Below are 25,433 nucleotides of genomic sequence, written 5' to 3'. Positions count from 1 at the left end.
ACCTCAACTTTCAGATTAATTTATTACGGAATTATTCGGAGGATTAGCGGCGCTTAGACGAAAGCAGCTTTCTCCATTCGAACTGGAACCGGAACTCATGTAAAGTCCATTTTAATTAATAATAATAATATTCAAAAATAGTTATTAATAAAATACATTTTAATTAATGATATTAATAATGTAAACAAGGATATGGCTCAAAAAAAGAGATGATAGATAGATATTTTAAAACTTGTCCTATAAGCTCAATTATGTGCTAAACTATATATGCAACTTTTGTATGCTCAATTGTATGCTAAACTGTGCCGCTGTGGTTCGAATCTGCTTCAATTACTATTAAATCCTAAATCCTGGTTGTGGATTGCAGTATTTGTTTGTGTGTGTGTGTGTGTGTGTGTTTGTGTCCTCATGTGCCATCATGATCTAGCCTTTAATGTGCGCCCATCTACATGGTCACTCTGTGAGTAACCGCTGTGTGTAATCCAGACCCCGGGGCAGCTGAGGATGGAAAGATGGAACGAACGAGGGGGCTAATGCGCTGCTTTTGCAGTAACACCCCCGCCCCGACTCATCCGCCTGATGCTCTCTGCTCGCCTCCGAACATTACTGTCACAGATTGCCCTCGCGCCAGAGAGAGAGAACATAAGGAGAGATCAGCGGCAAAGACGAACGAGGAGAGTGAGTGAGTGAGAGAGAGCGGTGATTGAAACGCAGCAGTAAAAAAGAAGAAAGAGGAGGGGAAGATAAAGGCCGATAGAGAAGATGAAGAGCAGAAGAACTGACAGAGTGAGAGAGACGGAATAAAGACGCAGCGGGAGACAGTAAGACGACGAAAAGATGAGGGCAGAGAAAGAAAAACACAAGAAGGAGATGAAGAGAAGAGAAGGAAGGCAGAAAGGATAAGACACATTTGAAAACGATTACTCCTTAGTAAGCTAAACGTTTGAGTGCTGCCGTGTGAATGAAAATAAGAGAGAGAAAAGAGAGAAAACACTAATGGATTGCTCCTGTTTTAAGAGATTTTGAAACTTGTTGCTGCCCTGCGATGGAAAACTGATATTTCCAAACCAAACAAATCAAATTATAAAGCAAACAGCAGTAGTGCTGCAATTCATTTACTTTCAAGTTTAACTCGCATTTAAAGCTACAGTACACAATTTCTGCTCCAGTAACAGCACCAAAGGTAATTGCAAAAATCATTTTCAAAACAATTTTCAACAAACAAAAAACAGATGCATGCACGTCGCTGGCAGGTTGCTCAAATAGGGTCTTTGGACAAAAATCACTTTCTGAAATATCTTTAATTTACTCTGTAATTTAATTTCAGTTTTACGTTTAACGCTACGGTAAAGCTACAGTACACAATTTCGGCTCCATCAGTGGCACCAAAGCTGATTGTGAGAGAGAAAAAAAAATTAAAGACAAAAAAAAAAGGGTTTAAAAAAATCATATTTAATTTACTTTCAGTTTAAATTTGTACTTCTCATTTAAAGCTACAGTACACAATTTCAAAAGCTAAGTGCAAAAATTATTTTCAAAATCTTTCAACTCAGAGTTGCTCTTTTATAGTTCATGAAACCTTTGCCGTTCTAATTTTTTTAGATGTTCCTTGTAACTGTGTGAGGCATTTGTTGACATGCTGTGAGAGGATACAGCTGTAAAATGAATGCACATTACATAACTCAGATAATTTTGATGAGATCACAGGTTTCACAATATGCCTGTATTGATGATAACTATGATATATAAAAAATTTAATATCACTGTCATGTTAATACTATACACTTAATATAACATTGTAAATAATCCAACATTGACAGTCCAACGCTATTGCATTTTTACATTTCAATGCACTGCTTTTTCATTGTTTTTCTATGCAAACGGGCTAGATGGAAATAAAAAACAAACCCCTCCAGTTAAAATAAGTTGTTTAACTGTTTAAAGTTTGTTAAGTTTAATAAGATTTATAACCAGTTTTTTTCAATTCCACTGTCCTGAATCTCATGTTTTAAATGCAAATACACATTCTGTGAACTAGTTGTTGCCACCCATCCCAAAATGGAAAAAAAGTACTTTAGCCACAGTAATCATGTAGTGAAAATCTGGTGCTGTGACGGCGTTAGTTGATTTTTTTTTTCTAAACTCTGAGAATACTAGATATGAGAGCAAATGGGAGATATTATTATAGTGTTGCTGTAATTTTTGTTTGCAGTACAGTTTCAAGAGTGTTCCTTTACAGAAATGTCTCATACTCCTCATACTTATTAACTAATTATTCAAGGTTTTATTCAGTTTGAAATTCAATTTGATAAAATGGCATTCTGCAATTTACTTCATCTATAATTGCACTGATATGAATTGGCAGTCTATGAATCACGGCTCTGGTTTTGTGTGGCTGATAACGCACTCGCAATTTTCTCCCGCCTGTCAGGGAACTTGCCAGGTAACTCGTAATTCAGTCTCGGATTCAAGAACAGCCGCCAACAGCACTGCCACTAACGACGTTCATGGCTTTCATATAATGTCACTTTATTGTCTGGGGAAAAAAAGGAAGTATAATGAAATAATTTATGATACGGCTCTTTCTTTGGCTTGTAACTGATTCAAATGATGAAGACTATGAATGTCTTAATACACAACTTATCATGATTCTGTCATCATTTACTCACACTCATGTCTTTCCAAACCTGTATGACTGACTTTCTTCCATGGAATACATGGAATGTCTTATTATTGGGAGATGCGAGGGTCTGTTGTACTTACCAATGGAAAAAGTGTAACGGCTAACTTGGATCACATGGGGCTCATCATACAATCGCCTTTGGTCTCCTTCCCTGTGTACCATCAAACCCGCAGCGTTAGCATTAGCCATTACGCTTTTTTGGCTAAAGGTTGGAGGCTTGCCTTCTAGTGGCTTTGGTTATACCTTGGAACCATAGATATTTATAGGTATTATAGGTCCTATTAACTAGTGTTTCTATGGACTGCTATACGTAAGACGTCCACCATATTGGAATGGTCAAAGTGAACACTCAAGAGCAAGTTGCCTGTGTGTCAGCAACCGTAGTTATACACGTGTATGAATATCCACATCTGCAATAGACTTAAGCAGCTAAACTAACTCAATACAACAAGACCAAAGCATTCGCTAAATTTATGTGGTTTTTACAACTAGAGTCTGCACAATCTTGTGGCATCTTGGAAAATGCATTTATTTTGTTGACCGTTTCAAGATGGCGGATGTGTCGATGTGTCTGGAGCGGTCAAATGCATCTAAATATAGCCCATGTGTACAAGTCGGAGTTCTCAAAGAATTCCGTTTATAAGTTGTAATTGCGAGTCCTAAAAGGACGTGAACACATTAGACAAGCCGGAATCTCGTAAAATCTGCCAGCTATTGTAACTGCACGCTAAAAGCCTAAAGCACTTTTTCACCCTCGCAAACTTTGGTATTTCTTACTGAAAATGCAAATCTATTTAGTATTTCCCTTTTTGGAGCTTATTTGGCAGTACAGAGGACTGCTATTTTTATATAGGTCAATTCAAATTGGGTTGTTTGGTGTAAATGGTGTCATGGCAGATGCGATGAGCTGGAGAGGACAGCCCAATGGAAATGATATCTTCTTCTATATGTGATCTTCTAAGCTCAGACACATTGATTGGCTCGTCCTGATCTAGTATTACTAGACAGGACGAGCCAATCAATGTGTCTGAGCTTAGAAGATCACAGCTGTATCCAGTACAGTGGAGTGGACACACACACACAATCTACAGAGATTTCAGCAAGAGCCGAGTGTCCAGCGACACAGCAGGATATATGTACAAGCAAACAGCTGCCGGGTTGAACCAGGGGACACCCACTGCATTTTGCCCCTTGTTAGACCAGTGAGGACTAATACACACACACACACATCGTGGCTGCGGCAGGAGGAGAGGGCTTTGTTGAACCTCCTCCGCATTGAGCCCCGCTACATCCGCCACATGCTGCGCGCAATCTGCTCCAGACAACACACACACACACGGACACACTCAGGGGATCACACACACACACACACACTTGCGGTGTTGAATGAGAATGCACATAACATGGGAGAGCTTATATAACAATGAGCCACGGCAAGGGAACGCATTACAAGCCAAAAGCTCGTCACAATCCCACCAATATCCAGAATAACATCACAATAAAAAAAATAAAAACAGGTCACAGTGAAGCTCACCCACCTTCATATATGAGCTTAAATACACAAGCTACACTGCCCTCCAGAAGTTTGGAAACGCCCTAGAAAAGTGGGGTTTTGGACAATATTGGCATGAATCCTTTTAATTTGTGATAATTTTGCACTGATAAGGGACAACACAAACTACAAAAACATATTTTATTACTTAAGCAGTTTATACATAGAAAAAAATTACATTTTTGATTCATCAAAATATCCACCATTAGCAGCTATTACAGCTCTGCATAATCTGGGCATCTGAGCTGTCAGTTTATTCAAACATTGACTTTGAATTGGCAATCAATTGTTGAAGCTACTGAGGTGTGCTGACCAAAAAATGTTTTAAAAACCTGGGCCAAGTTTAAACCAGTAACCAGGCATCACAGCTGGCAAAGGGGCATGTCTGACTTTGACATGTATATTGCCATTATTATGTTTTATTGCTGGCCTTCAATGATAATGTCAAGTTGCTTTAATGTATTTGCACCAAAAAATGATAAGGATTTATGCTGATATCGTCCAAAACCACACTTTGGAGTGGGAGTGTATGTAAACTACAACACACACTTTTTTCTTGGCTAATAATTGAAATTTGTTCTTGGCCTGCCAGTTTTTTACTGGCCCCGCCACAAAAAAGATACTGTAGCTTTATTTCAGCAACGTAAATTAATCTAAAAAGTCATTTCTTTCTTACCCTATATATTTTCAGTGGCCCCACCACAAAAGAAGATACACTCATTTTTAGTAGCATAATTATATTTGTCCCAGGAGCATATTTGTATTTGTTATTCATTAAAAAAGTTTCTTTAATTAAACATAAAAATAATTAACTTTTACTTTGAAATGAATCAGATTAAATGTGTTATATTTCCAACTGTTATTATAAACTTTGATTTAGTTTATTTTGTTATTTGAATTTTTAAGTTATAACTTAAAAAACAAGCTTGCTATATAAATAAAGAGGTAAATACATTTGTTTCTGACACACTTATGTTAAAATTCATCAATAAATTAATAAAATAAAAATGAATTCAGCTATTTTGTTTTTAAAAATAGTGGCATAATATCGTATTTAACTCATTTCCAGTTTTGACAACTTATTTTAAATAGCTAGATTTTTTTTTTTTTACATTTATTATTTTTTTTTTTTATTTGTAGTGAGCATTTTGCCTTTACTTGATTAGATAGTGGAGAACCGACAGGAAAGTACTGGAAGAGAGGGACATGACCCAGCCTGTGTCCCAATGAGCACAACAAATGACATGTTGGGTCATGTGAAAGGTCTATCAACATGTCCAAAATTCTCTCACACTGGTCCTAGGACAAGGATGGTCCCGTAACTGTCCTTATTGTTGAGTCCTGTAATTTTATGTCTATAAATTGTAGCCGTGAAAGACAAAAGATATTTAATGAAGCTAAAACTAAAGGACTAAAGTTATTTGAAGAGAAAATGAGCTGCTGGTGTCCCGTCCTTAGACTGCCTGTCTGGCACTCTGTCATTCAACAGTTTCTTCAGGGAGACTGTAGACACAACATGCTGACTGTTGAAACTATTTCAGCTTAATTAAACATCTTATATGTGTATAGGTTATTAAGTACAGCTCAATTTGAGTCACATTTGCCTGTGCAAAACTCAGTGTCTTGATTCTAGAGTGTTCTGGGATGTTGCCAGGGTGTTTCTGTATGGTTTCTAGGGTGGATACCAAACATCTAGGACACTGTTTTCCCAAACCTGTGTGTTTGGTTTTGTGTTAAGGCTGGCTAATGGAAGCATTTCCATTCAGTTGGTACTGATATGTCAGCCAGGTCGATTAATTGGCTGATATATCGGTCTATTTTTGTGTGAATTAGAATTTTCGTTTGGCGTTTTCTCCCTGGATTGATTCTACATCAAAACATGCTGAGAACTAATGTTGGTCTGAAATGATGCAGAGACCTTTTTTGGCCGTTACTGAGGTAATACGAGCACTGCTGAATAGCCTTCTGGGCCGCCGCAGAGCTTTTTAAATCGGAACCGCTTCCAGCGGCCCTGCTGCCCTATCAGCATGCAGTGATTTATATTTGTGTGTGTGTGTGCCAGCAGACCAGATAGATGGGGAAATAGTTCTGCTGTTATGTCACGCTTTATCTAAAATTCATCACCCACCGGAGCGATCAATACTGGAAATGCAATAAATTTGAATACAGCGCAACACATGTCTAAAATGCTTCATTTTATAGACTCGCATTTAATCTGCCAGTCAAAAGTTTGGACACGCTTGACTGGATTTATGGTTCTCATGATCTTAAAATCCTTTTGGTCTGAAGGTTTTTATACAAGGCTTGAAATGAGTTTTGTAGACAAAATGTGCCTATGCATGAATTTCTTGACAAAACAAAAATCTTATCATTATTTTTTATTTTTAAATGGATCATGAACTGCCTTTTTTATTATTTTGTACTGTTCTCTGTCCACTTATAATGTTATCAAGATTTTTACATCAAAATACATAATAATTAAGAAGTAATAGGCTATTTTCTGTCCTGTTTTGACCCCCCTCATCAGAACGCTCTGTTTGAATAGATGTGACGGATTGTAGACTTGGAAGTAAACACCCACTGCTATGATTGGCTAATAGTTGTGCATACATCCATCATAGATGGATGCTGCTGGGATTTAGGTTAAAAATGCATAAATACTCAGTACGTGTAAGATTATCTGTTATACAGATTAAAAATAAAATTAATCAAATAAAGTCTGTCATTTGGTTTCTGCATAGACCCGTTCTTGCCTCTTTCGATATTTACACTACATGCACAAATCTGTGGGCGGGGCTAAACAGTTAGTGATGTAGAAGTAAGTTTTGATCTTCTTCTGCGGAGGCGGTGTTAAGTCACACTATTACATCATAAAGTGGCAGATTCCACAAGCTGTCATTTTGGCAGATTGGCTTCAATATAAGCTATTTCTAGACTAACAAGAAAGTTTCGAGTGCTGAAACTTACAGAATGTTTTTTATAGTGCAATGATCTCTTATATATCAAAAGGGGGGTTAAGGGAATTTTGATTTCTCAGTTCATGACCCCTTTAATGGATTTTGTTGGGTCAGATAGTGAGGAAAATTCAGCCAATAAGGGTCCAGCATGTAAAATTGAACTTATTTTAATTGTAAATTGAAAATCGTAATTTTATTAACCAATTGGAAATTCCCACAGTCTGAGAATGCTGATACTCTTCTGCGGTTCAGGACTAAAACCTATACAGCTTTATAGACAGAGAAACAATCACACAGCCATCTTTAAAATTTTATCTTTGAACTTCCGTTTTTGCAGTAGCTCTGTATATTTCTATAGCATTGTTATTGTTGAAGAGTAATTAGCTGGTGAAGTGGATTTACTTATTGTAGAGTTAACGAAATTTATCATGAGCATTGTAATCTTCAAAGTGGATGCCATAACAAATGTAAGTAGACCAGGGGCCCGTTCTTCGTACGTCGCTTAATACATCTGAATTGATTTGAAATATTCCAGATCTTCTAATCCTGAAAACTGATCTCTGGCTAATTTGGTTCTTCAAACAAATTTGCCTATTTGATTAAAATATCTGGAAATTAAGTTGTCTAAAATCACTGCGCGTTCTCGTGTTCCCTTAATAGGGCAGATGTATCGATACTTAAAACCACGATCAGCAATGCAGCGATTGGCTGGCGGCAAGACAGCAGCGTAATGACATCATATGATTAATAAAGACACCTGACGAAAAAGTTGACAAATTTCTGGACCTTTATAAGGAAACAGCAAAGCGAACAAAACCACAAAAATTTTATAATAGATAAATGAAATGTGCACTGTTTTTAATTTATTTGTAATTTTTTACGTGATTCCCAATTATTTATATTCACGATTTCTAGTAGGCCTATTTGTCCAGGTTTTACATTTTTATTTCAGTGCTGTAATTAGCAATTCATTTAATTTTATCTTTGAAGCAGATTTGTTATGTGACAGCATTAATTAAAGTTTTTTAATGGTCAATATCAAGTTATCTGCATCTCCTGAGCTCCATCAAGCCACTCCCATAATAGCTGTCACCACTCAAATTAATGCACAACTCAGATTAACTGTGTAGCATGTGAGTAAGACTCTAATACAATTATAAAGTAATTATTTTATCACAAATAAATCTTTCAGTGAGTAAAACTGGCTGTGTTTATAGTATTATAGACTACACAACATAATTATATTATTTTCAAATTTATTTTTAAATTATTATTATTTAAAATTATTGACCCTGGACCAGTAGGGTACTCTTGTAATAAAATAACGGTCTGCTTAAAGAGATGCAATCTAATCCTGTTTACATCAAATAAGCCTGCTCCCGAGCAGGTTTAAGCTTATGGACCTGTTGCTATGACAGCAAGTCCAGGATGAGCTTTGAAGAACCAAATGATCCAAGATCAAGCGAAACAATCAAATCCCGCTAACTGAGTTAGCGATTGTCATGTACTACAATTACATCTGTGTCTTTAAGACGGGAAGCAGGAGGCATGATGGGAAGTTTTGTTCATGTGGTTGGTAGATTGATGCAGACGAGGTAAAGATGTGGTTGGTAAAATGTTAACCAGCGTGTGACTGATTTCATTCAGTAAAATGTGTATCATCTGACAAAAGATCAGATAACTTAAGAAACAGCTACATAATAGCGATGTACGAAGAACGGACCCCTGGGGCCTGTTTCATAAAACAAGTTTACCAAATAAGCCAGGCTTGTTGCAGTTAGTCTGACTTATTTTGAACCAAATCAATTGGCAATAAGTCAGTCTAACTGAAATAAACCTGGCTTATTTGGTAAACTTGTTTTATGAAACAGGTCCCAGGACAGTTCATTTATAAATCCGTAAGATCGTACCATCATGCTATGGAAATACAATCCGGAAGACAGAAGACAATAAGCACAGAGTTGAAAATGGGAGGAACTACATATGCCCATAGCGCAAATGGTGCAGAACGATTAGAGCTAAAGAAGAACCAGTAGTATTAATATAGACACTTTGCTTCGCAAGCACTAATAATGAATGAGTAGGTAGGTGTGTCCAAACTTTGAAATATTTTACAGCTCGTTAACCTCATTTCGACACCTTTGGGTTTCCAGTCGCTGTCATTAGATATGACGAGACTTTAATCCTGAGATTAAATCGCAGAGAAGGTCTGATAGAAGAGAGGTCAGGCACACATCACGGATGGGAAATGGAGTTTACGGAATAATAGAAGAGAAGGGCAGGGGAGAGGAGGATTAAAAAGGAAGGTCGGTAACAAGTGAGCTGATCGGGAAAGACAGAGATAAGAGGAGAGAAGAGGAAAAATCGAGCTACACACAGAGCAGTTACCGAGTGTGTGAGCGTTACAGACAGACAGAGAAAGACAGAATAAGCGAGCATTTGTGTCAGGTTTCATCTTCATCATTGGCATCGCTGCTCATCTGCCTGCTGAAACAGACACGCAGAAACACTCGCTGATGCATTCAAACTCTCTCTGTCTTGCTGTAGTTGCAGCGAGTCGTTAGTGTCTATCAGGCCGCTGAAGTTTTAATTTGATTGATGATGATTCACTGCTGTTTAATTCATCACGGTGCTGATTGATGCTCTCACGTTTGTGTTCCCACAGTACTACGAGATGTCCTACGGGCTCAACATTGAGATGCACAAACAGGTAAGACAAACCTGTTGGGCGAATTCACTGAACAGTTTTGCTTGTGTTATTTTAACACTTGAAATCTTCTTTTCATCTTATTTTCTGTTCACACTGCACACAAATCAGATTATTGGGAGTGGCTGTTTATAATATATGTATCCTGCCATGATTAAAAAACTGCTTCCGTTTACATTTGTGACACAAAAGATGTGGTTTGGATCCAGTCGATTAATGTACAATTTCATCTGATCTGACTGTTCACATTTGTAACGTGGATGTGGTTTGGATCTGGTTTTAAATGTCTAATTTCATGTCATCTGGCTGTTCAAATGTGTGACGCATATGGATGCGGTTTGTACATGTCTGATATCATTTGGTCTGACTGTTCACACTTCTAACAGATATGGATGTGGTTTGGATCCAGTCTAATTTCATATGATCTGACTGTTCGCACGTGTAACACACATGGATGCGGTTTGGATTGAGTTTGTACAAGTCTGATTTCATGTGGTCTGACCATTCACACTTGTAACACATGAATCCGGTTTATAAATGTTTGATTTCATGTGGTCTGACCATTTACACTTGTAACACATATGGATATGGTTTGGATCTGTTTTATAAACATCTAATTTCTTGCTTTCTGACCATTGGCACTCCTAAGATATGTTTGAATCTAGTTTATATACGTCTGATTTCATGCATTTTTTGTTTTTACATAAATTAAATATTATTAAATTTGTCTTGTATTTATTATTATATACATATTTTTGTATTAATTATGACACACTTTAAAAATAATATCCCTAGGAATAATTGAGTAGGTCATCCTGCACAACCAAGCACTCTGACTTCTAAAATGACAAACTAGACCATGCACATTGTGTTCAATGCGATACCTGATTTGCATAATTCCTTTTGAGAATCTGGTACTGAAACCACATACACATGCAAATAAACAACGCTATCAGTAGGCGCAATTCATTCTCAGTGAATTCCCCCATGTGTGTTGGGCAATGAAATGATTATAATGGGGTTTTAGGGAGGATCATAATACTCCATGATGCCCCATAAGCACTCACACATATTCATAGAATCATACACACACACACACATCCTTTTTGGAGAGCATGAAGCATGAAGTGGATTTTATTTACATTCAAAAATAATAATTATATAGTAACAATAGTAAAAATAGTGAATGTAAACATTTATTTTTATATTATGTTATATAAATCCAGACAGTCAGATTGTAATGGGTGATTTTACCCATTTTTGTAGACAATATGCATCATGCGATCCATGAACTAACTCTGGGCAGCCTGTGAACAGCTTAGTACCTCCTGTAAGAATAGGCAGCACTTGTGTGTGTTTGTCTGTCTTTCCTTTCCTCTGACTGATTTCCCTCTAAATCAGTCTTTCCCAGCATCAGCGGTGTGTGAAGAAGGAGGTAATCATACACTCTCTCTGTGTGAGCTGGAACACATGAATGGAGAGTGATGGAGGAAGACAGAAAGATAAAAAAGACACTAGAAGATAGGAAGCTTTAAAAATTGTCAAAAAGTTTGGTTAAGAACTGCCCACTTAGACAGAGCAAGACTGTTTTATGGACATGTGAAGCAATCACCCTCAATTTCTTTTATTTGTCGTTTAGTGGCAGTGCGTGTGGGTGTGTGTCAGTGGGCGGGGCTTCGGTCCTAATGCTTTCATATTCAACAAACTGATTTGTCTCCTAATAGGATTCACACATCTCTCTGTCTCCGCCCCTCCTGTAATCCTGCTTTGATCATAGTGCTTTTAGCTTTAGCTGTGTGTGTGTGTTAGCCGCTGAATACTGTGCTGTGTGAAATTGCCAAATCTATCTGTCTGTCTTTCTGTCTGTCTGTCTGTCCGTCCATCCATTCATCCGTACAAAAATCTATCTGTCTGTCTGTCTGTCTGTCTGTCTGTCCGTCCATCCATTCATCCGTACAAAAATCTATCTGTCTGTCTGTCTGTCTGTCCGTCCGTCCGTCCATTTATACAAAAATCTATCTATCTGTCTGTCCGTCCGTCCGTCCGTCCATCTGTTCATCCATCCATCCGTACAAAAATCTATCAATCTGTCTAACTGTCTGTCTGGCTGTCTCTCTGTCTATCCATCCATCCATGCAAAAATCTATCAATCTATCTATCTCTCTCTCTGTCTGTCTGGCTGTCTCTCTGTCTATCCATCCATCCGTACAAAAATCTATCAATCTGTCTAACTGTCTGTCTGGCTGTCTCTCTGTCTATCCATCCATCCGTACAAAAATCTATCAATCTATCTATCTCTCTCTCTGTCTGTCTGGCTGTCTCTCTGTCTATCCATCCATCCGTACAAAAATCTATCAATCTATCTATCTCTCTCTCTCTGTCTGTCTGTCTGTCTGTTCATCCATCTATCTGTCTGTCTGTCTGTCTGTTCATCCATCCATCTGTCTGTCTGTCTGTCTGTCTGTCTGTCTATCTGTCTGTTCATCCATCAATCTGTCTGTCTGTCTATCCGTGTATCCATCCATACAAAAATCTATCTATCTATCTATCTATCTATCTATCTATCTATCTATCTATCTATCTATCTATCTATCTATCTATCTGTCTATCTGTCTATCTGTCTGTCTGTCTGTCTGTCTGTCTGTCTGGCTATTCATCTGTCTGTCTGTCCATCTATTTATCTGTCTTTCTGTCTATATATATATATATATGTGTGTGTGGTTTTCAGCAATACTGTGAACAGCCCCTCTAATGGCTCTGGCATTATGATTATATCCAGTGCGGTAAGGTGTGTATGTGTGTGTGTGTGTGGGAGAGAGGGAGGGAGAGAGAGAAAGGTGAAATAGTGGACAAAAAAGAAAAAAAATACAGCAGAACCATAAAAAGTGGAAATATAAAGACACACACACACACACACACACACACACACACGCATGCCTTTAAAGTGATGCACTGTGATGCGGATTTGGTCTTATCAGCCTGCCCTCTTTATGTCTAATGGAGCCTGCCTCGCTCTTCCTCTGTCTCTTTCTCTCTCTCTCTCTTCAAACATTTAAAGGCAAATATTAAGCAATGATGCTCTAATCACTGATTGTGGTCACAGGCACAGAGGTATTCAATAAAGCCCTCATTTTCTCTTCTCCTCATCGGTCACACTGCTCTCTCTCTCTCTCTCTCTCTCTCTCTCTGTCTCTCTCTCTCTCTCAGTCGCTGTGTCTCTTTCGCCCCCTGTCTCTTTCTATCTGTGCTTGTTCTCTCTTAAATTCCCTCCTTCTCTCATTTTGGCTCGCTCTAGTGCTCGCTCTCTCCTTTTCTCTTTCTTTCTCTCTCTTTCTCTGGGCAGCGTGCCAGCCTCTCTTCCCCTGGCGCTCCGCCAGTATCCCCCTCTCCTCCCTCCTCTCCTCACTCTCCCTCTCTTTCTCTCTGATTGATGGCTCTTCCATTCAGAAAAAGGAAGAAAAGAAACCGAACGAGGGAGGAAAGGAGAGCAGTAAAGCACTGAAAATCAGACACGCTCACAAAGGAGGACACAAGCACACATATATGCACAAAACCCTACACACGTGCAAAGGCTCGTGGGTAATTAAATGTGCGGAGGGGGAAGCACTTATAGAGGGGGATGTGGACACATTCCTGCACATGAGTACACAAACAAATATAAATACACAAACTCACACACTCTCCAAACAAAACAAAAAAGCCGTTAATGGGGCATCTGACAACGTCATTTACCCAAAGACAGTTTGATTTTTACACACACTCATCAGTTTAATATAAATATATATCTATTAATATAAAATAACTTTAATTTTTAACATTTATATAAATGATAATAATTATTACTCAATAATTTATGTAGATACTGTTATTCTTTATTGTACTTTTTTATTTTAATATTTAAATTTTATACATATATATATATATATATATATATTTACTATCTGTCTGTCTATCTATTTATATATATATATATATATATATATATATATATAATGTTATTTAAATTATTATATTTTCAATATACATAGAAAAATGTAGGATTTAATGTTTACGTTTTATTTAAATGTTAATATTTCGATTTTTTTATATTCATATTTGAACATCAGTCCAGTTCATTCATGAACAAATATTATACTCGCCCATTTAATTAGCGCAGACGGCCCAGAACATGTAGATGTCTAGCTGCATGCCATGTAGATATAGTGAAAATATGATTCATTCCATTTGGACGGTAGAAAGTTAAATAACTGTTGAACACACACAAAGCAAGTCTATGCAAATGTGGAGACATGTTCACGCACATGAATTCTGGGTAAATATATGTGCACACACAAACAGCAGGGCATCTGCACCTACTCAGGTCCTTTTGATCGAGTGACAAAGCCATTATGCTAAAAGGTTGGCACCCTGGGACTTCCTCACAAACATGCACACACATCTTGTTTTCCTCCTCTGTTTCTTCATTTCCCTCCTGCGCTCGCTCTCTCCTTCTCAAACACATTCTGTTTCATTCCAAACTGGTTACATCACTCGCTCCCTCAACCTCATTATACACAAATGAGCTCTGTTTCACTTGCACGCACACTCATGCACACAATCTGCAGATGTTCAGCATCACTGCTACACTGTGTCCCAACAAAAATGCAAACAACTGAACATGCTTCCATTCACTTGTCACAGTCTCATATGGCAGAAGTAACAAGTATCCTGCCAGGTAATAATAATATTTCCAGCTAATACTGCTCTACGAAATATCATAACCTGATATTCATACGTTAATATCCTATACACTGTACTAGATAAATGGTTTGAGAGACAATGGATGGATGGATGGATGGAGAGACGATAGATGGATGGATGGATGGATTATAGATAGATGGATGGAGAGACAATGGATGGATGGAAAGATGATAGATATATATGGATGGATGGATGGATGGATAGATAAAAAGACTTATTTGCATGAATTAGTAAATATATAAAACATTAAGTCAGGTATGCTCTTTTTTTACATCATTATGAATTATATTTAATATACTGTAACTGTATAGTGGTGTGCAGATTAAAATAGTCTGCTCAAACACAGAGCTCTAAAACACAGGTTTTCTTTGCTCCTCATGTAGGTATTAGAGTGCACTTAGAGGTCTGCTGTGTTTCTGTGCCTCCAACACCACAAATACTCCTCCATTAGTGTGTGTGTGTGTGTGTGTGTGTGTGTGTTAGAGAGAATCACAGAGCCTTATCACAGGACCGGAAGAGTATAATGGCTGGAGTATGAAGGTGGATGGTGTGTGTGTGTGTGTGTGCGCAAAAGAAAGTAATTAACTGTTCATGTGTTGCAGCGTGTGTGAAACACTTGTCTGCCTATCTGTTGTTTTTCTTAGTGAGACTATAATTAAACGTGTGTGTGTTTGTGTGCTCTGTTGCAAGGAGATTGAGACTATTCAAGCTATTCAGCCCTGAAGAGCTCTCTCTCTCTCTCTCTCTCTCTCTCTCACACACACACACACACACACACACTGAGCCTAGGGAAATGGCTGAATGAATAGAACTCAAGACACAAAAACAAGACATATATTTTCTGAAGAACATACAAGTGTCACTTGCCCATGTAAAACTCACTGTCCTGGGTGATTGCTAGGGTGTTGCTGGGCGTTTTTATAGTGTGTTGTTGCAGGGCTTCGCTAGAGTGTTCTGCGTGGTTGCTAGAATATCATGAGGTGCTTTAAGTGAATTTCTATTTTATGTGGTTGCTAGGGGATTTGTTAGGGTTTTCGGGTTGTTTATAGCATGTTATGAGCTATTTAATTTATTTGCTAGCATTTTATGGGTGTTGTGAATGGTTTTTCAAGTATTGCTGGGGTGTTCTGAGTGTTTTTTAGGGTGTTGCTAGGGCATCACTGTTGGGTAAGGGTTTTCTGGGTGGTTGATATGTTATGAGTGGTTTTTAGTTTATTGCTAGGGTGTTCTGTGTGGTTAATAGCACGTTGCTATGCAGTTGATAGGGTGTTGCTAGAGTGTTCTTGGTGGTTGCTGGGGTTTATAAGTGTTTTAGCTCATTTGCTACGCTGTTTGCATGGTTGCTATGTCCTTATGAGCGTTTTTTGCATTGCTAGGGTGTTCTGTTTGGTAGTAGCATGTTGCTATGGAGTTGACAGGGTGTTGCTACGTAGTTCTTGATGGTTTCTGGGGTGTTTTGGGTGGTTGCTAGAATGTCATTAGTGTTTTTAAAGCATTGCTAGGGTGTTCTGTTTGGTAGTAGCATGTTGGTTTGCATTTGGTAGGGTGTTGCTACATACATAGTTCTTGGTGTTTGCTAAAGTGTTCTGGGTGGTTGTTATGGCGTTTCTGTTTGATTGATAGGTGATTGCTAGGGTCTTATGAGTGTTTTGTAGCTCAATTCTTGGGTGTTTTTTGTGGTTGCTATAGTTTTATGAGTGTTTTAGCACATTCCTATGGTGTTTTGCATTGGCATTATGATGGTTGCTAGAGTTTTTTGGGTGGTTGCTAGGATGTCATTAGTGTTTTTTGACGCATTGCTAGGTTCTGTTTGGTAGCTATGCAGTTGATATGATGTTGCTACATAGTCTTGGTGGTTGCTAGGGGATAGCTGTGGTGTTCTGGGTGGTTGCTAGGATGTCATGAGTGGTTTTTAACACATTGCTAAGATGTTTTGTTTGATAGTAGCATCTTCCTTTACGGTTGATAGGGTGTCGCTACATACATAGTTCTTGATGGTTGCTAGGGAATTCTGGGTAGTTGCTAGGGTGTGTCTGTATGGTTGCTAGGTGATTGCTAGAGTGTTCTTAGTGGTTGCTAAAGGATTGCTATTGTTCTGAGCAGTTGCTAGGATGTCATGAGTGGTTTTAAAACATTGCTAGGTTGTTCTGTTAGATAGTAGTGTGTTGTTTGGCAATTGATAGGGTGTTGCTGTGTACATAGTTCTTCGTGGTTTCTAGAGTGTTCTTGTATGTTGCTAGGGGATTACTAGGGTGTTCTGGGTGGTTGCTAAGGTATTTCTATATGGTTGCTAGATGATCGCTAGAGTGTTCTTGGTGGTTGTTATGGTTTACAGGTGTTTAAGCTCATCGCTATTGTGTTCTTGGTGGTTGCTATGATATGAATGTGTTTTGCATTGCTAGGTTGTTAGAAAGTAGAGTGTTGCTTTGAGTAGAGTGTTACTACATAGTTCTTGGTGGTTGCTAAACGGTTGCTAGAGTGTTCTTGGTTGTTGCTAGGGGATTGCTAGGGTGTTGTGGTTGCTAAGGCATTTCTGTATCGTTGCTCATTGCTATGGTTCTGAGTGGTTTCTAGGATGTCATGAGTGGTTTTTAACACATTGCTATCTGTTAGATAGTAGCATGTTTCTTTGCAATTGATAGGATGGGGTGTTGCTTCAAACATAGTTCTTGGTGGTTGCTAGATGATTTCTAGAGTGTTCTGAGTGGTTGCTAGGGTTGCTAGAGTGTTGTTTGTGGATACTAGAGTTTTAGAAGTGGTTTTTAACTAATTTCTAGGGTGTTCTGGGTGGTTACTAGTATTAGGAATTTTTTATTTTATTTTTTTTATCATTCATGTCCACAATATTACAATTAACCTACAACCTCCATCCCAACTGTGCTAATGCCCTTCATTTCATTATTATCTGTCACTCCCTTTCTTTGTCTTGTGCATCTTTTGTTGCTAAGACATCATTGTCATGAACATAATCTAAACTGAAGCCATTTGTGTGCTTGGGAATTGAGAGCCCAGTGCCATTGTACAGGTTTATCACTGTCACTGTTTTCTCTTCTAATCGAGCGTGTGTGTGTGTGTTCTCTTGCAGGCGGAGATCGTGAAGCGACTCAGTGCTATCTGTGCTCAAATCATCCCTTTCCTCTCTCAGGAGGTACGCTGACAGTGATTGACAACTCATCAGGGTTCTGGGGTCTTCTCCCACAGGCGCACACACACTTTCTCGTCCCCCTCCCCGTCAGACTGATTCACCCTCAGTACGCCAGACAGCTTCTAGATTTTAACGACCCCGTCTCACATCTCTGACTAAACAAGGACTGCTGATATCCTGCGTTTTTTAACGAAGCTGCAAACTCCTGCCGTTGACTTGATGAGCTCGGGTTGCAAATTCAGCTTTAGTCCAGCATCGCTGTTTGCTTTACTAGCAGCTCTGCTACTAGTGTTACAAGCAGGCTCCAAACTCACACCATTGGTTGAACCAGAAGTCCAACAATGACTCACTTTACCTTTCAAATGAGTCCAAACATCCGATTAGTCATTCACATACAAATGAAAGAGTTCTTGTGGACTGTAAATAAATTAAAGGGATAGTTCACCCAAAAATGGAAATTCCGTCATCATTTACTCACCATAAGTTTTTCCGAACCTGTATGAGTTTCTTTCTTCTGTTGAGCACAAAAGAAGATATTTAGAAAAATGTTGGTAACCAAACAGTCGACGGTAGCAGGAGATTCATCTGCGATTATGAGCGCGAATTGCGTAGCTTGTCAGTGAACTACCATCTGAAAGCACATGATGGAGATTTATTACTAATCACATAACCGGCTTTACTGACGAGATGCACATGACAATCGCATGCTATATATTGTGCAGCCCTAGTAGCCATTGACTTCCATAGTATGGAAAAAATACTATGGAAGACAAAGGCAGTTGTCTTCAAAATTTCTTCTACATTTTCAGAAAATCTTTTGTGTTTAACAGAAGAAAGAGATTCATACAGGTTTGGAACAAGTAGAGATTTTTATTTTGGGGTGAACTATCCCTTCATCGGTCTCATTGAGTTGCTAGTTTCTATCATGTCGCATGAAGGTTAGAAGGAGAACTTTATGAGAAACAAGCTCTTGAGATTCGGCTGTTGCTTTTCTATCTGTTGCGTTAGTATGGATGGCTAAGACTAGAATGGCTTGTTTTGTGTCCCAACTTATTCAAAGCTCCAGATCCCTTGTCAAGGAGACACAGATCCATTGTTATCTTCAAAGCTTTGGAACTGCAGTCCTCTGGAGTCTACGCACACTATGAATTAATGCAACTCACCTTTAGAGTTCAAAACCGAAATGGAAAATGAGAAAGGATTAACATAATTTCTCAAGAAATTGTGCAAGCGCATTATATATTTAATATATAGAATTTACATTGATTGATATACAGTATATTTATAAATGATTTAAATATTATTTATTTTTATCATTTACTTTTCAGCAATGATAATGGGAGAAAATGTGAATAATAATAATTATTATAATTATTAAACATAATACTATAAAAAGTGTTTAAATATTGTTAATTTAATCTTAAACAAAAATATAATCTGAATTTTTGACTCATTTTTTCCTTCTTGAGATTCAACCATTAATCAGCCACAGTTCTGTTATTTTGACTAAATAACGTTAAAAACTTTTATTGTAGTTTATGTAAGACTTCAGTAAATAACATATCTGTTTACCGATCATTATTTTAATACAGTCTGTTTGTAAATATAACCTTTTATACAATGTATACTAATAGTGCTTCCTTTCATTTGAGGATAACTGTGATCCAATAAAACGCCTGGAATGGATCCTCATTTTAAATTAGGAGGATTTATTTGGGCAGATGAGCAATAATAGATCAGGTGGAACTGTATTGATTAGGAGTTCACCTTTAGCATTAGCTTGAGTTAGTATCTGCTGACGGGGAAGGACAGAGTGATATGTCTGTCAATACTGACTGTGCGTCTGTGTGTGTTTGTGTGTGTGTGTGTGTGTGTGACAGAGTGAGAGAGTGTGAGAGTAATGGAGGATAAATACGACTTTTTTGAGATGTTTACTTTAATTCACATTTTATTTGAGTGTGGTTGGGTTTGTGTCTACAGGTGAATATTTTGCATATATGTCTTACCATGTATCTTTGTGTGTATCAGCATCAACAGCAGGTTGTTCAAGCGGTGGAACGTGCCAAACAGGTCACCATGGCAGAGCTCAACGCCATCATAGGGGTGAGTGAACTCTGACCTCTCATACTGGTAGGTGGACGGATGAACGGATGGATGAGTAGACAGAAAGGGTGAGCAAGTGATTGACAGTTTGACTGACAGACAGAATGGTAGAATGATAGGACGACAGAATGATAGATAGATAAATAGATAGACAGACAGACTGATAGAACGATGGATAGATAGATAGATAGATAGATAGATAGATAGATAGATAGATAGATAGATAGATAGATAGATAGATAGATAGATAGAAAGAGAGAAAGAAAAATAAATATATGACATGGAGGAGGGAAGAAAAAAGGAAAGAGACATCAGAAAGCTGATAAAGAGAGGTCTCTCCTCTCTGTGCTAAATTACAGCTTGTTTTGTTGCTGGCTGTTATAGAGCGACACAATCTCTCTTCAGTCCACTGTCTCTCTGAGCTCTGATCATATTACTGCACTTAAACCCCAGTGATACAGTAACAGCCCACACAGGACAACAGCAGACAGAGCCTGACAGACACTGACACCACTGCTGCTGTAGGCTGACCGGAGAGCTTATGGACTGCTGTGTTTCTATGAAGTTACTTTTAGTTACTTAGTTGCTTTCTGTATAGTTACAGAAACAGAAAATTGGGTAGGACATATCTATCTCTCCATCCATCCCTCCCTCCCTCCCTCCCTCCATCCATCTATCCATCCATCCCTCCTTCCCTCCATCCATCCATCCCTCCATCCATCTATCCATCCATCCATCCCTCCTTCCCTCCATCCATCTTTCCCTCCATCCATCTTTATCTTTATCTTTGTCTTTATCTCTGTCTTTCTGTCTCTCAGCAGCAGCAGCTCCAGCACCTGTCTCACCACACTCCAGGTATTCCTCTCACTCCTCACCCTTCAGGTCTGTCTCTGGGCGGCACGTCAGGGCTGCTGGCCCTCACTGGGGCTCTGGGAGTCTCTGCCCACCTGGCCAACAAGGACGAACGCAACCATCTAGACCCCGAGCACCTGCGAGGTGAGTGTCTATCTGACCTGTCTTACTCTATGTGCATTTTTAATGTCACAAATACATGGGGTTATTAAACGACTTAATTGTATAATTAAATAATAATTGTAACAACAAATGTAATATATCTTTACTCTTTAAAGGAATAGGTCACCCAAAAATGAAAATTTGCTGACAATTTATTCACCCTCAGGCAATGCAAGATGTAGATGAGTTTGTTTCTTCATCAGATTTAGAGAAATTTACCATTACATCGGTTGCTCACCAGTGGATGCTCTCTAGTGAATGGGTGCTGTCAGAATGAGTCCAAACAGCTGATAAAATTATCACAGTAATCCACCCTGGATTGCAAACATGCAACTTTTCACTTAACAAGACTTTAATTGATGGACTGGAGTGGTGTGGATTACTTGAGGATTATTGTGATGTTTTTATCAGCTGTTTGAACTCTCATTCTGACGGCACCCATTCAATGCAGAGGATCCATTGGTGAGCAAGTGAACAAATTGTAATTTTTTAATGAACTATTCAAAATTAATTTAATAAAGACTTCAACAAGGCACAAAATGCATGCAACTGGTAAATATTCTTAAGGAAGTTCATAAATATGATTTGTCCAGCATTAAAGGGAGCATGCTAAAATAGTGATGGTGCAAAAGTTGTCTTAAAAAACACAAAGTGAAACATTACGAGAATGAGGGTGTGTTGAGTCAGTCCGGTAGATTGGATAGACTTCTGAGAAGCCTTGAAAGTCTGATAGACTGAAGGCCAGAGGGGCGACTTGCTCAGGGAGCTCAATACAATGGATGTATTTTTATTGCACCCTGACTGGATTTTTCAGCATGACCTTGGCTTGCTATGGAATTGTTGTTATTATTATCTAGACTGACGTCAATCCCCAACCCCTCCTTCTCTTTCTGTCTCTCTCTGTCCTCGGCTCCCAGAGGGTGCGCCCAGCAGGGTGAGTATCAAACTTGTGTGTTTGTATGTGTATATGTGTGCCTCCACCCCACTGACTTTGATAAACGACTCCAAAAACCATTATGAAATCCGACTGACCTTTCAGGACTCTCTAAAGAGCACTGCTCCTGCCCTCTGCCTTTCTGCACTTTTGATATAACAAACCATAATTTTCTGTAATTTGGTTGTATCATAGTTAGTCTTAAAGGAACAGTCCACCCAAAAATCAAACTTGCTAGCTTGTTTACTTAAAAATATTTAAAAAATGTAATTGCGACTTTTTGTTCTTGCAATTCCATTAAAAACTATAAAAATTGTGAAGTATAAACTCAGAATTCGAACTTATTTCTCGTAATTATGAGTTTAAATCTCACAATTCTGTCTTATTGTTTCTGCCATAGAATTAAAAATAAGGAAAACGATAATTGCGACTTCTTATGTCAAAATTGTGACAGAATTGTGAGATAAAACTTTTTTCCCATGGCATAAACGGCCTTCCATAGAACTGGGCTTGCATAGGGACGATTCAGATGAGAAAGAGTCATAACAGCCAAGTTCTTTAAGAAGATTTCTTGTTGCTGACTGTAGAGGAAGAAAATGAGGGAGTCAAGGAAAGGTCTGAGAGAGGGGGAGTGAAAAGAGAGAAAGATTTGGGAGAAAACAGGTTTGTTTGAGAGAACTGGCCTTCTTTGTGTGCTTTTTTCTCATCTCAGTCCAATGCACTTCCTGTTTGGCTCATAAAACTGCACCGTTGCAGAAAACGAAGTGTTTGAAGTCACTGATTTGAGACCGGTTTTGCTGTACTCCTCATAATGATGAAAGTTGAGAAATGGACAGTTGACACTGGATAGTGACCAAATGTTTCGGGGCCTATTCAGTATTTTTTTAATGCAAAATAATCCAGGCTTCAGCTTTAAAGGGATAAATCACCGAAAAATAAAAATTGCAATCATTTGCTCACCCTCGTGTAGCTTTTCCATACAATGACCTTTCTTAATGACCAAATACCAAACTTTACCTTTAAAATCCCTTCAGCGCAATTTAAATATGGTACAGATTTGACATCACGACGTTTGGTTAAGAGACACTCGAGAAACAATGACATTTGATGTTATTGACTTCCAACACAAAGCGATCATATGGCCTCAGAACAATGAACTATTCAGTGAACTTTGCACAACCTTAGCATTTTGTTGGAAATGAGACTATGTGTCTGTGTTTATGCTGTGTTTTTTGTCTCTTTAGAGTAAATCAGTGTCGTCAACTGACAGCCAGGCAGTGGAGGATCGTCAGGGTCCATCAGGGGTTTATCCCTCACAGGCCAGCAGCGATGCCAAACGAAGACGATGTGATGAAAAAGACGTCCTCCCTCACTATGTAGGTTCTGTCACATGACGATGACATCATACTTGTCTCAGTCCCAAAATAAACAAGATGGTCCTCACTGCAGAACACAAGATCCAGGGGGTGTGGTTGGATCTAGATCCAACTCCTCTCACTTTACATAGACCTAAATCTACCCGTCTCCACCCCCTGATCCCTAAACCCACCCCTAAACCTACCATCTCCACCCCCTTGATGTGGATCCAACCCCGCCCCCTGGATCTTTGTTCTGCAGTGAGGGGCAACTGAAACTGAGAAACTGTTAAATTGACAGCCCTAATGTTATTTTATCCCAGTGAAATTTGAGTGGATTTAATTTACATTTTATACTGATTTCCTGTTTTATTTTATTTTATTATTTTTAATTAAATTTTTCTCAGTCAGTATGCACTTTTATTGATAAGTGATAATAATGATCGCAACATTTGCTCATCAGCGCATCAGATGTAGCATTTATCAAACACACATGTAGGGAAGAGTCGAATATGACCGTCCATGCGGGTATAATTAGGGGGATGATGTCACTATAGGGTGATGGCAATAGGAACATCAGGCCATGATCACATCAAAGCCCTGTTGCCATGGCAACTAAGTGCGTTGTCACCCCCTGATTCCCAGAGATGGGTGAAAGAGCAGAGTGAGATGAGTGTGAGCCGTGTGAGAGCGATGGACGAGGTGGTGTTTATGTGGGGGGGGGGGGGGTCAGAAAGAGGACACTGCAATATTGTACATGTATGTACCTGATAAATATCCCGTAGGGGTATATATTTTTGTGCCTGTATGTGTGTAAGCGTGTCGTCTAACACTGTCCTTCTCCTGCCTGTTGTCTTTCAGGACAGTGACGGAGACAAGAGCGAGGACAATCTTGTAGTAGATGTCTCAAATGAGGTCGGTTCACATTAAAGGGGTCATATGACATTGCTAAAAAGAACATTATTTTGTGTATTTTGTGTAATGCAATGTGTTTGTGCGGTTTAAGGTTACAAAAACACATTATTTTCCACATACTGTACATTATTGTTGCTCCTCTATGCCCCGCCTTTCTGAAACGCGTTGATATTTACAAGCTCATTGTTCTGAGAAGCGAGGCGTGCTCTGATTGGCCAGCTATCCAGTGCATTGTGATTGGCCGAATACCTCAAGCGTGAGACGGAAATGTTATGCCTCTCACCGTATTGTGATGCTGTGTCCCCCATTATAAACGAGGCATTTGTTGCTTCCAGTGGGGACATAATTTGTGATCGGGGAAACGACAAACAACAAGCACTACTCTACACTGCTCAAAACTCGCGTTTGAATCGTCAGTGGCAAATTCTTTAAATAAGAAAACGTACTTACAGGCTGTGAGTTAGAAGCGCCAGACTGTCCTTGCAAAGTTGGAATTGCCCCACTTTATAGAAAGCCAGCGTTGTAGGCTACTCTTCCAGGTTCAGGAAATAGTCCTCCGTAAAATGTGCTGCACACACTCGAATATTTGGGTTGATCTGTTCTGGAACAGTGTTGTAAATACAACGTAACCACTGATTTCTAGTTGTGTCTTCTTTTGGAAGCCCAAACAAAGTACTTTTGCTTTCACAACAAAATACAGCGTCTCCAGAACATGGCGCCGGCGGCAGCAACAATACTACAGCCAGAATAATAGTTCCGCCTTCTTTTATTGCGCATACATTTGGGCGGTGTTATGAAAATCTCCACACATCGTGACGTAGACATGTGGGGGCGTGTTTGAATGAGTCGTTTTAGGGGGGCGGGGTCGTGTCTTAACTTATATAAAGAATATCTCTTTGGTTTTGAGACTTTAGTCTTTGCAACTTCAGGGATCTTATCTATGCACAAACAGCTTGTAACACTCCAAACAGAAAGGAAAACTTGAAATCGCATCATCTGACCCCTTTAACATTGGTGAAAGTCTGCACTTACATTAGCGCTGTCAATCATCATCAATTGAAAAATGTAATGAAATGTTATTTTTATTTAATTTTATTTTAAATTGATCAAATGATATGCTGATTAATTAATACAATTATTTGCATATATCAATAACTGCTTATAAAAGCCAGCCAAATAAAGATGAAGACATTATTGTGTTAAACAAGAGTGAATAGACTTTACAATAAGTGGGTTTAATAGATATATTGTTTATTGCTATATTTTAAAATTATGGTTCATATTGCCTTATGGTGATGATATTTCAAGCTTGAATTGCTCAGAGGGTA

General features: G+C 38.6%; 1 protein-coding gene across 2 annotated transcripts in view; it reads left to right on the top strand.

Annotated features, from left to right (window-relative positions):
- Window positions 1-25,433, top strand: part of LOC306867821 (transducin-like enhancer protein 4) — a 52,695-nt gene that overhangs the window by 17,745 nt on the left and 9,517 nt on the right. The window contains exons 4-10 of one of the 2 annotated variants that reach the window (XM_079413715.1): window positions 9,858-9,902; window positions 17,725-17,787; window positions 19,813-19,887; window positions 20,706-20,883; window positions 21,819-21,835; window positions 23,080-23,211; window positions 24,052-24,105. In XM_079413715.1, the coding sequence (XP_079269841.1) occupies window positions 9,858-9,902; window positions 17,725-17,787; window positions 19,813-19,887; window positions 20,706-20,883; window positions 21,819-21,835; window positions 23,080-23,211; window positions 24,052-24,105 (564 nt within the window). The remainder of the gene's footprint in view (window positions 1-9,857; window positions 9,903-17,724; window positions 17,788-19,812; window positions 19,888-20,705; window positions 20,884-21,818; window positions 21,836-23,079; window positions 23,212-24,051; window positions 24,106-25,433) is intronic. The other variant, XM_079413714.1, reaches the window with a different exon arrangement.

Source organism: Barbus barbus, assembly GCF_936440315.1.
Source record: "Barbus barbus genome assembly, chromosome: 49".
Classification (NCBI taxonomy): domain Eukaryota; kingdom Metazoa; phylum Chordata; class Actinopteri; order Cypriniformes; family Cyprinidae; genus Barbus; species Barbus barbus.
The sequence above is the reverse complement of the archived record's forward strand: the minus strand, read 5'-3'. Positions and strand labels throughout refer to the sequence as shown.